The sequence below is a fragment of the Neodiprion pinetum genome, chromosome 6, assembly GCF_021155775.2.
Source record: "Neodiprion pinetum isolate iyNeoPine1 chromosome 6, iyNeoPine1.2, whole genome shotgun sequence".
NCBI lineage: Eukaryota > Metazoa > Arthropoda > Insecta > Hymenoptera > Diprionidae > Neodiprion > Neodiprion pinetum.
The window spans coordinates 23148045-23159547 of NC_060237.1; the positions used below are offsets into that span (position 1 = coordinate 23148045).

The window sequence follows — 11503 nt, forward strand, 5'->3', positions numbered from 1 at the left end:
CACTAATTTTCCAGTGCGCAGATTATTTATTTCACTATTTACATATTTGGAAGATTGTACCGATTTGTCTGAGTGAAAAATATAGTTACATACCTAACATGGTTCAGGGATTTAGAATAAAACAGGAATCTTCGAGCCTCGGCTTATGAACAGAACAAAATGCTAAATGCCATGAAGAGGCAGCTGAATGCGACATATGGACTTTTCCGCTCGCCAATTCTTGCACATTTCCAAAACGTTCCCAGAAATCTAGTAAAAAGTACGGAGATTAATATTTTGCATGCTTATTCGATATACGTTCACCCTTTCGAAATATCAATTGAAAACACAAATTTGAAAGGAACAGTATCGATTTAGACAAATAATACATACCCCGATTTATTCCTGTCCAATATACTTGGCACAATAGACCTAATGTAAGCGCACGTACAAATCAAAAGTAGAACGACGGTCAGTAGACTCTGAAAATTGAACAGGGCCGACTACCCGGAAAATATAAATTAATAGGTTAAAATCAAGTGATTTATCGAACGATGATTCACGTCTTATGTCAGATATAACGAAATTCTGCTATTCTACACAACAAATACAACGCTTATTCGCAGACGTGACAATTGAGGTTAACTTAGGTTAGGTTCAGAGTTTACAATGTTGTCAATATTTGTGGAATTTCAACATTGAATTGAGCTTTCGTAAATATCGACTTACCATTGTACTCGAGTGTGGTTCACTTCAATTATTTATACTATGCTTCAGATATTTTTATAATTATCGCAACAAAATCCAACTTCGCAACTGACAGCAGATACATAAAACGATCCACGTTACGCTCTTTGACGTTCACTGCATTTAACTGCAGCCGATAGACACTCCTGCACGTTTGGTGGACTACCGTAGGGCGCCCGTTATCGCGCCAATTTTTTGAATCGATTTCATAATGAGGAAGTCTGTTTCTCTAACCATTTTGGGAAAATTTTCACGATCCATGCATTATAAATCTTCTGGATACATCTGACGCGTAATATTATATGACAAAATATTGAGTAAGCGAATATATAACATCCTGTAATATGGGTAATATGCAGGATTGTCCAGATTCCCAAAATTGCACTTTTGCGGGTCGAAAATTTATTCGGAAAGGGAAAAATACGTCACATTATTGTACTGATCATTACAATTCTAGGTATGATCGTTTACGTATACAATTCGGTGTAATGCATGTAGCCATGTATTCTTGTTACTGACTGTTAGGTCTGAATAAATTGATAGAAGGTATATACTTGAATCATACGAACGTTTCATCGTTCCTAATAAGGACAATAACAATGACAAAATAACGATGATAATAATAATAATGTTAATAATAGTAATTATACCAATATAATAATTCGACAATATCATGAAAAATACATGATTCTTGACATTATCAGTAATGAGCGTACAGGTTGACGACAGCAATTATAGTGCTGTACATCGTGATACTGATACTCGTGACACAAAAAACATAATCGACCATTGAAATGGCTGATGTGAAAAAAAAAATATATATCTGAAAGTTCATATTTTTTTCTTTCTTTTAGATCTCAAGGAACAAAGATAATCCAGAGCATCGATTATCACTGTGTTTAACTAGTACGGTATAATTGCAGCTGATGTAATAGGTGGAATATTAAATTTCATAAGTGAAATCAGTTCAAGGATGCGCCAAATATGTTTCAGCCTAGACGTATATCATTTCCAAATGCAAGGCCACAATTGAGTAAGGTGAAATAATTTATAGCTAAATGATTGATACAGAATGCAATATATAGATATTTAAAATATAAATAAACAAAAATAGGACTCATCGAGATAGTGTAACAAAACTCGGCTCCGGTTTCGATATAAGTATAACATTGCACATATTTTTTGATTAGTATTATATGTATATGTATATGTATATATATATATTATTAGCTAATCAATATAATTAATATATAAAAAAATAATTATAATACATCGACATTATACCTGTATAGGTATATATCGACAAAATCACCGGCGAGAATGGGACATATTTAATTTCACAGTGCTCTGTACTTCTTTATACGAATATTTTTTATAATTTACGTGGCTCCATAAGTATATTATCAGATACTTACACTGATAGTTTAGCTACCAATTTAATACTGAAATGCAGAGAAATAAAAAAAATATTCTCACACAAAATTATGCATCGAATATACATGCGATACGATCCAATTCAGCTTCTTCACCCGAAGTATCTAATTATAATGTAACGCGTCTGTAGTCTGCAATTACATTGCCAAAACATTTATCAAATTCCTCATCAACCCATCATCCGGGCCATGATAATTTATCAGGTGCTTTACATAAAGTTCTTGCAAGGAAAAATCCACAAACATGCGTTGAATACTTTTACATGAACATACGGGAAACGATACTCATGCACCATAGAATATTACAATTTCAATTGCATAACAGAGACCATATTTACATTTTACAAAGCTTTTCTCATTAGTTACCATAATGACAACGCGTCCTAGATAATGTACCAATCATGCCTGCGTCACTTTTGTGGACACATGTCTCAATCACACAATAATTGCAAAAAACGAAATTAGTCAAAGCTACAGGGATTTTGGAAAAAGCAAGTGCCACGGCACCAGCCTTGTGATATTATAAGATGAATCATAACTGTTGGCACAACGAGGCGACATACCAACTGAACTAACATAAACAGTCGTTGGATATTTGATGCAACTTTTCAAAGTTTGTATAAAAATAGTAATATAAATTCACAGGAGCCAGCTCCTTACAAATTTCCATCAATTTCACTTCCATTTTCACTTACTTCCTTTTTCGATGCAATGATATTTTCCCACTGTGCTATCAAAGCACTCCGTCGTCGAGGGTTGGCCTGAAAAATGCAACAAATTAATAATCACCCACCATAAAAGTATACAAAAGATAAACGATACTGTAAATAATTTATGCAAATAAGAATGGTATCTTCTTACCTTGTGCTTTCCCTTGAATTCTTTTTCCGGTTCATCTTCATTCAACGTATTGGAAGACGTTCCGCTCCGCAGCGAGCTTGTCCCATCATAAATATCTGAGTCACTGTCGTTAACAATATCAAGGAGGTTCGGTTGCGATTTTGCCAGCATTTGAGATCTCATTAATCTGTAACATTATAAATGTGTTCTATTAATAAAGCTATGCTTCCATCAACAATCACAACTCTTTTCCTATTTTAGTTAACATTACATCCAAGTATAATAGATTTTTATAGTACCATAATCTTAGGATATAAATATGCATGATAGCAAAGAAGAGTAAGTTTTAATGCTTCATTTTTTGATTTGAGCTAGATTATTTATTCTGACGATAAGATATGGAAGCGAATCGAATCACTTTCAATCAGGAGGCACTTGCTCTGGTAAAAAACGTTTTTAACAAAAATGTGTAACCGAACCTCAGCTCATTTTCACGTTCTTTCATTTCGTTCAATTCTTTTTGAATTTTTTCCTCAACCGGAACGTAGCCTTTTCTGACAGGTGGTTTTTTTGGCTCATCATCTGGCTCAATTTCAATTTCCAGGCCCACGTTGAACGGCTTGATACTCAATGGATTAGCGTTAACATTGTTTGGCGTAGTCTTCAACGGAGAAAAATCAGTGATCACAGGCTTCGGCTTGTAGATCTTTCCTCTGGTGGCCAAAAATCTTTGCATCAAACCTTTTTGTGTTTGATTAGTAGCAAAACGAACTGGAGTCGGCGTAGATCTAGCTGATATCACACCGTTAGTCATTTTTGGAGATAAGTTAGTCGTGTGAGATGATTGATTCACTGATTCTAAAATTTGTGGAGTGGACGTAGTTCTCTTCAATTTTCCTGAGGCGAGAGCCAGTGGCATTCGACGTACCTAATAAACAGAAAAATTCTCATACCATTCACCGTTCATTAATTCGCTGCTAATTTAAATCGACATCGTTTTTATCAATACAATTATACCTTACAAGTGAGAAACAGTTTAATACCTCGCAGATTGGGTATGTCATAAAATTCATGTACGTTTGCTACATACCTACAAATTACTTGGCTCAAAATCCGATTCATAGATAAAGATTTGAAAAAATGGAATAAAATTAATAATATGATAAGAAAAAACGAAACACTTTTGTTATAGAGATCTTATCTTATCGATGGGTACCACGAGTGTTCTTTGAACATATTCAATACCTTAGCGTCTACAGTCTCAAGGGAAATTGTCTTTATGCTTCCCACGTTCCGTAACTCGTACTCTCTCTCTGTAACTTCTTCGATTTCTTTTTGAATTCTGTCTGTTGCTTTTTGAAGCTGTTCTACTTTCTGTTCACCCTGAAAATTCAATTCACTGTTATACGCAGATTATCAACTTTGTCAAGCTATTTTATTTTTCATTTCTTTTTCTTTGTCATAAAGATTACAACTGACTTAGTTGCTTATTGTTAGTGTAGCAGCTATTTCGTTTATTACGATTATCCGAAATTCCATAATGTTCACTTGCGACTCGTCATAAAACGAAAGAGCAATTATTTCCAATATCCATTTCTTGATTCACTTCAAAATATTCAAATAACAGCATTTTATTACGGGCAATAAACGTTGCCACAGTACGATATTTTGTGAGTTTGCACATATATTACTGTTTCAAAGAAAGCTTCAAATAAAAGTCGATACATTGTCCATTATGTATGGTATTTTTACGACAGCGTACATTGTCGTTTGATGACGCACGAATGTATACTAAACTTGTAGCCTTCAGCACATGCAGGTAAGGTGGTTAAATCTATCGTAAAATTTCAATAAGGACAAACATTTTCTGAACAGTTTTATGGCAGGTATGAAACCCATTCGATTTAGCGTTGTAAAAGCAGAATATAATGGGAAAGTTGACCGTATGGAAGTAAAAGGGGAAAAGAAAAGAAATTGGCAGGACATAGATGAACGGGGTCTTCGAGGTGTAAACGCTGATCAGCGATTTAATTACGAGTTAGAAAGAAAAACGAACCAATTGTACAAAATAACGTTAAAAACACACTGAATCGAGACGATGAAACAGCACATGAATCGGCGACTCGCCGAATTTTTTTTAAACTGTTCGGCTACACATGGGATATATTGTATATGATATACGTATAGTAATACTGCATTAATGGCACCTTCGCTTCCGCATTTGTGTGGATCGAGCATATGCAAGTTTTAAACGTAAAAAGAAAAACGATTTTAATAACCGATCGAAACTTTGAACATGACTCGCGGTGCGGCGTTAAATTAAATCCAGTATCTTACAGGATTATTGCTATGTAAAATTACTAGACGACGCGCACAGCCCGACGGTGGAATGCGACGAGATGCGGTTCTCAGCGGCAGATAACTGTAAGGCTGCTTGTTTCCTTTCTAAAAAAATGGGGCATGGACCCTTCCTTGCTGGCAATACGATGAGGCATCTGTCGTTCGAAGGCCAATTAAAATGCTTCCAAACCACTTTTGGGTGAAATGGTGAAAGTACAAACTCAAGGTGCGCGTTTATACGGAAGCGAGAAATTAAATCGCGACGAGGAGAAGGGAGAGGAGGCAAAAAGGATAATAAAATCACTTGCATATCCCGAGCGGAGAAATCCGATATTTTCTCGCAATTAAAACGAGCGAGTCAAATTCTTACTCCCGGATTTTGTCTAACTCACCGTAATTCGAAGCCCCCGTGCAACTCTTCGCGAAATAAATATCAATTTATATACCTTGCGATATACTGTACGTACATGTTGTTCTACACGAATTTGAATAGCCGCTGGACCAGTTTTCAAACGCCCATCGGCACACGTTACACACACATTCGCTTTACAACCCATCTCATACGTGATTCCTGCTAGCTCTTCGCGTGTATCGCGGTCAGTCTTGTCACACGGCAAAGCCGCGCGTCCATTTAATAGCCCCAGAATTTTTACGAGACTTTCAAGGCACTTCATGATACGATATGTCGTATGACATTTTTAATACAGGTCATCTCAGGGGTAAAATAAATCGGTGAAAAAAGAAACGCTTCAAATATTATAAGCATAGACCATATACTTTTCAACGTGATGAGATAAATTACGGATATACAATTTTTTATACATTTTTTTCGACCAATTTGAAATTCAACGTCCGTCGTTCGGATCCGTGGACATTGTACGGGTACGTTACGGTTCGTGATAAAGTACAAACAATTAATGCCTCTTACACCATGTCGGCAAACGCGTGGGTGTAGAACAAATGACATGATATACGGAACTATACGAGTATTAACACGTGTCCGGATGTAACGACAGCATGAGCGTGAGATGAAACAACGTTTAAAATAAAATTAAATATGTGGGTACGCTGTTCCTCATCCCAAAATGTAGTCTGGAACGCGAGTCTTCCACCCACGATTCGCACACAATTAAAATTAGGATGTAGAAATTTTGCTACAACAGTAATGGAATGGAAACTTGTACAAACTTGCTCGCACGTCGAAATTATCACAACGAACAAAGTTAGAAAGTATGTAAGAACCCGATGTATGAGTGTAGAAGAGGAGGAGAAAAGTAATTTCAATTGGCGTTTTCGCGGCATCGCAATTAGGCACATAATATATGTATATCCTGTAAGAACTAGTTTGAGCTCTGGTTCGAAAGTTGAGGTTTGAACCTCGGTTTAAACAGCACAACTATTATAATGTGATCCTCCTCAGCAGCTCGCTCAATTATGATTCATATGGCGATCAAGTTTATTTCAAGTTTATCGTCGGCGAGATTCACGCAACCTTAATACATAACTAATTAATTAATACAATGATAAACGGCGGCGCGTATGCAATGAAACTTGAATTATACCATTTCTTTTGCATTAGAAATAATACTACGCTAAAGATGTAGGAAACAAGTTCAACCGTAATTTGCACAGACTTTACTGCAGACTATCTACACGTACAGATCTAGGTATCGTTTTTTACGAATATTCCTAGAGAAAATCACCCTGAATAGATGCCGTTCAATGAACCATGCATATATGCCTCTATTATGGGATCATTTCTAAGCGTTAGCTGTCGCTTAGCTCTATTGACGACATTCGCAAGATCGGGAGAGGAGGGAGAAAAGGGAGGTGAGATTATTCCACTTTGTATACAGAAGAGTTGCGGTATAAAGCTGTACATAAGCGTGTGTTGGATCCCAAATTCAAAGCGACGAAATGTCGTCAAATTTACATAGTACACGTACATACCGCGAAAATGCTTTGAAATACATATTTAAAATAATCACAATGCTGCACGGCGACCGTACTGCATAATTTTACTAGCATGTAACGTATAACGTACGTGATAAAATGTAACGTCACAGGTTAAAAAAAAGTTATACGTTATTTCGTACCACTTGTGAAAATAGAGATCTCAAATAGGCATGAAAGAAAACAAAAAAAAAAAACAACAGTATGGAGGAGCGATAGCGATTGAAATTAGGATATAATAGTTGCAGTAGATTAATCGTGCAGGGCATCCGAATTTCCAAAGTTTAAAAAGACAGAGTCCTCGAAAATATCACTAGTGGAATTAACCACATCGTGCATGCAATTGACCACGTTATTTGCAGACAATAAATATAAGTGTCAATTATTTGTACTCACCGCCATGATAGTCGAAGCACTCTATGCAGCCAGCTCTTAAAATCGCTAAAGGCTAACTAAGCCCTTATCGCACTGTATTTTTCACACATAATTTATCGCAGATAACATATTTATTTCAACCGTACGCTTATCTGATCGCAAACACGTAGCTGTAACGTCCGCTTCGATAATCGTGCACGTATATAATAACGTTACATTTGTACATGCAAGGTGTTTCATAAGGTGCGCGAGCCAAGTGCACTGACAACGAGATTATTGTATACCTATACTTGTAACGCAACGTGTGATTTTCACGAAAAAAATTTCGCAAATCTATAGCGAGATGTAACTCACACGCGTTCGTATCCGCGAATTCCACGATTCGAGGACATGCTGTTACTCCGGTCTACCCTAAGAGACGTGACAGTTGCGTCGAACTTCGAAGAAGTGCCAAGATATTTACTACGTTGAAACATCCTGTATACCACCTGTTGACGTACCGTCATCCACATGCCATTCCGCACTCCGAGCCGACGGGGAATTCATCCGCGACCGAACAATCGATACGATTTTAATTAATGCACATATTCATTGTCATTAGCGAAAATATTTGCCGGGACGGTGTGCGGGTTACGCTTGAATTTCGAGCGATCGCGAGGGAATCACGGTTCGTTTACAGAGGTAATAATTAACCGCGATCAACGATGCACACCTGCCATTTTACCTTATACTCGCAGATCGAACCAACTCGGGCTGTTGCTGTAATTCTTTCCCGAATATATCCACGAGAAATGTACGTTCTCTGTCGAATGACAATCACGACAAATATCAACGTACAGATACTCGCAAGATTCGGTCTCAATTTTTCTGAAAAATATTATTCGTCGGACGATCAGCAATCTTAATTAAATTTACCTTGCTAAACGTATAAGCGCTTGGTATACGATATGTATCAACGCGCCGCAAATGAAGTTCACCGGCTGTGCGCAGCAGCCAATTAAAAGTAGAGCGGTCGCGATGTAGGAATAAAAAATTAATGTAAAATAACGAAAAAGAAACTAAAACGAAAGTAATCACTGGTAGCTGTATCTAGTAATTATTTTTCCAGGTTGATCGTACACAACGAAAAATACCTATTAAAATTAGTTTTGTAAATTCATCTTCAGTAAGAAATTGGTAATTAGCAGTAGATAAAAACCGAACGTACAAATATTTCATCGCAATTTCTATATCTGGTATCAGACATCAGTGTGTACATACATTACTTGATAAGAGAGCGTTCTGGAAACTTCGAATAAAATTCCTTGCACAATTGTTTTATTTATATTTTTATTCTGCGCGATCCTGCGGGCCAAACGATGCGTAATTCTCGTATATTTAAATTGCGGTTTGCTGTGGCAATGTCAAGTGCGTGCGTTTCGGGAGATCCACAAGTCAATGTCACTTTTAAAAACAAATATTTTTCGTATCAATGATTGATGTAATCTTATCTTCAGATCAGTTCGTCATCGGTTATGATTCAATATTTACGAACGTTACTCAGTCTATTGGCTTGTGAATTGACTAGACGATAGTCATTCAATAGCAATTCGATACGAGCGTAAATTTTAGGTTATGCCAACGCCACACGTGCTTATTGTAAACAAAAACTTTTTACCACAGCAATCATGATGCAAACGACTCCAAAAAAGAACAGCGACACTGTGCCTGCTATACCAGAGCATTTTTCCCCACTCGTCAGTAAGGATTTGCACTACTTGTATCGTTTCTACTTTCACCCACAATCTCAAAAATTAATTATTTCAATTCAAGTTATAACCTAGCACGTATCAAAGTTGCACCTTGTCAACTTTTTAGAAAATATGCTGTACCGAGAATAATTTCCACCTCCATTCTGTTAACTAAATCATTTTTAATTTCAAGTCTCAGAATCTCCTGTTACCAAAACTTCGCAGCGAGGAAACTTGACCGGTACCCCAAGAAGAGTGCGTGACATTGCTGCAGACATTCATTCAAGTATTCAGCAATGGAACAGCGTACATCTGCATGCTGTACCAATTCTGAAGAATATATGCCAAATAAAAGTGGATGAAAAATATCCGGATGGTCTCCAAGACTCATGTGATGTATTGGAAGTAGATTGCAACGCTTTGGTAATGGAGTTTGTGATTGAATTCTTGTCAAGAAACAGCCAACTACCATTATGCCATAACATCTCCGGATAGGCATGCATTGATTACCATCATTTCAGGATGAGATCGTCGCTAGTCTGAAATTGTTGGCTCACCAAATAAAAGTTGCAGCTTCCTTACACAGAGCCGCTGAAAATATGTTCTTAACATGGCCGATAAATAAATTTGGTAAATATTGTATCGTACTAGTTTAATCCAATGATGGAGTATTCGTATGCAGGTGTGAACAGTTTTTGAAAGATGGCTGTGGGAAAAATGATAATTCTCTCGTTGAATTACTGGATAAAAAGTGGGTATGTTTATATAGTATAATTACATAATGGCTACTTTTTTTAAGGTGATGTTGCAGAGAAAATTTATGAGGCATACAGAGACGAAGCTGTAGTGAAGCGCAAAGTACTAGAGAACATAGCACACAATCACCAAGAAGCATGGAAAATTTTACACTTGGCTGCTTGGGTCCATCAACCAAATATAACTGAAAATGTGACAAGACTTTTGGAATCGTTGTTAGTTGAAACGGGACATCGATGATAGGTACATTCAACATCGATCCTAATAAGATTAATTAAGCAAGATTTTTTCCTTTACTTTACTGTGGAAAATATTTCAACTCATTCAGTACTTACGTATCATGGACAAAATAAACTAGCAATTCAGTGTTTACCTGATCATTTGCCACAAGATAATGACACTGACGAAATGTCACACAATGTTCCATTGTTTTCAATATAACAGATTTTAGGATTATGTGTGATTGGCCTCTTGTCGTTTACCAGGTGAGTAAAATAGAATCGACTGCTTAGTGTAATTTATTTATAACAGTTGTAGTTTTGTAATAGATTGTACATTTATTTCTAATTTTCTCCATGTGCGAAGTAAATCAAACTGTGTTTTTACAACCTGATGAAGATGAATTGTACAGTTCATTTTGAACTACAAAATCATAACAACATTATGTTATGAAAGTAATGTATTTACAATAAAAATTTCGATTAAAATGAAAAAAAAAAAAAAAAAAAAAAAATGATCATTAAGTTTTCTACACCCAAATAATTTGCATGATTAGTACATTATAAATCAGTATTTATTAGTAACAAAAAAAAAATACGATGAATTATTATTTTTTTTATATACATATTTTACGCATATCATCTATTCTATATTGTATGAGAATAGGTGAATCTAAATTTACTATTCAAAGAGATCGTTGATTACAAATCCATACCCCAGAGTTATAGCACGCTTTTTGATGTTATTTCTTTCACACTTCGTTGGCCACATCTTCATGGAAACTTCTATGCAGTCTGATCTCCTCATGTTTGGTCTCAATTGAAATACCAATTCACTGAACACTCAATCGTAACACTTTTGTCTACATGTTGAGTCTAATAAACTTGTTTGACTTACTAAATCATGCATCTAATTACGTATCGATTTATTTATCTGGTACTGCCGCAATACAGCAGACAGAACATGAGATATGTAATTCAGTAATGCCCACAGATTTTAGGATATTTTTTTTAGAAAACTTTTTACAAGAGTTAAAATTGTAAATCATTTCATCCTTAAGTTTCACACTATATGACATATATTTACTCACTCTGGTATGGAATTAATAGTAACATAATGAAATATACTATT

General features: G+C 35.9%; 3 protein-coding genes across 8 annotated transcripts; 1 reads left to right on the forward strand and 2 right to left on the reverse strand.

Annotated features, from left to right (window-relative positions):
* Window positions 1-6: 6 nt before the first annotated feature.
* On the reverse strand, window positions 7-854 carry ksh (transmembrane protein 167A-like protein ksh). The gene is made up of 3 exons (XM_046633612.2): window positions 709-854; window positions 373-482; window positions 7-249 (listed from the first exon to the last, which is right to left on the reverse strand). Exons 1-3 carry the CDS (start codon window positions 709-711, stop codon window positions 144-146), a joined length of 219 nt encoding a protein of 72 aa, XP_046489568.1. The 5' UTR covers window positions 712-854; the 3' UTR covers window positions 7-143.
* A 1785-nt stretch (window positions 855-2639) lies between these two features.
* mdu (meduse) lies at window positions 2640-8592 on the reverse strand. 6 transcript variants are annotated; one of them, XM_046633607.2, is made up of 5 exons: window positions 7689-8592; window positions 4245-4382; window positions 3479-3927; window positions 3021-3186; window positions 2640-2920 (listed from the first exon to the last, which is right to left on the reverse strand). In XM_046633607.2, the coding sequence occupies exons 1-5, from the start codon at window positions 7692-7694 to the stop codon at window positions 2816-2818; spliced, it is 864 nt and encodes a 287-aa protein (XP_046489563.1). In that variant the 5' UTR covers window positions 7695-8592; the 3' UTR covers window positions 2640-2815. The 6 variants fall into 6 exon arrangements, with proteins under 6 accessions (XP_046489563.1, XP_068992983.1, XP_046489564.1 ...); XM_069136882.1 differs by lacking the exon at window positions 7689-8592 and adding an exon at window positions 5732-5911; XM_046633608.2 differs by lacking the exon at window positions 7689-8592 and adding an exon at window positions 5207-5411.
* A 285-nt stretch (window positions 8593-8877) lies between these two features.
* Window positions 8878-10816, forward strand: LOC124222527 (cyclin-dependent kinase 2-interacting protein-like). Its single transcript, XM_046633611.2, has 5 exons — window positions 8878-8902; window positions 9330-9407; window positions 9591-9820; window positions 9919-10027; window positions 10197-10816. The coding sequence occupies exons 2-5, from the start codon at window positions 9335-9337 to the stop codon at window positions 10391-10393; spliced, it is 609 nt and encodes a 202-aa protein (XP_046489567.1). The 5' UTR covers window positions 8878-8902; window positions 9330-9334; the 3' UTR covers window positions 10394-10816.
* The last annotated feature ends 687 nt before the right edge of the window (window positions 10817-11503 follow it).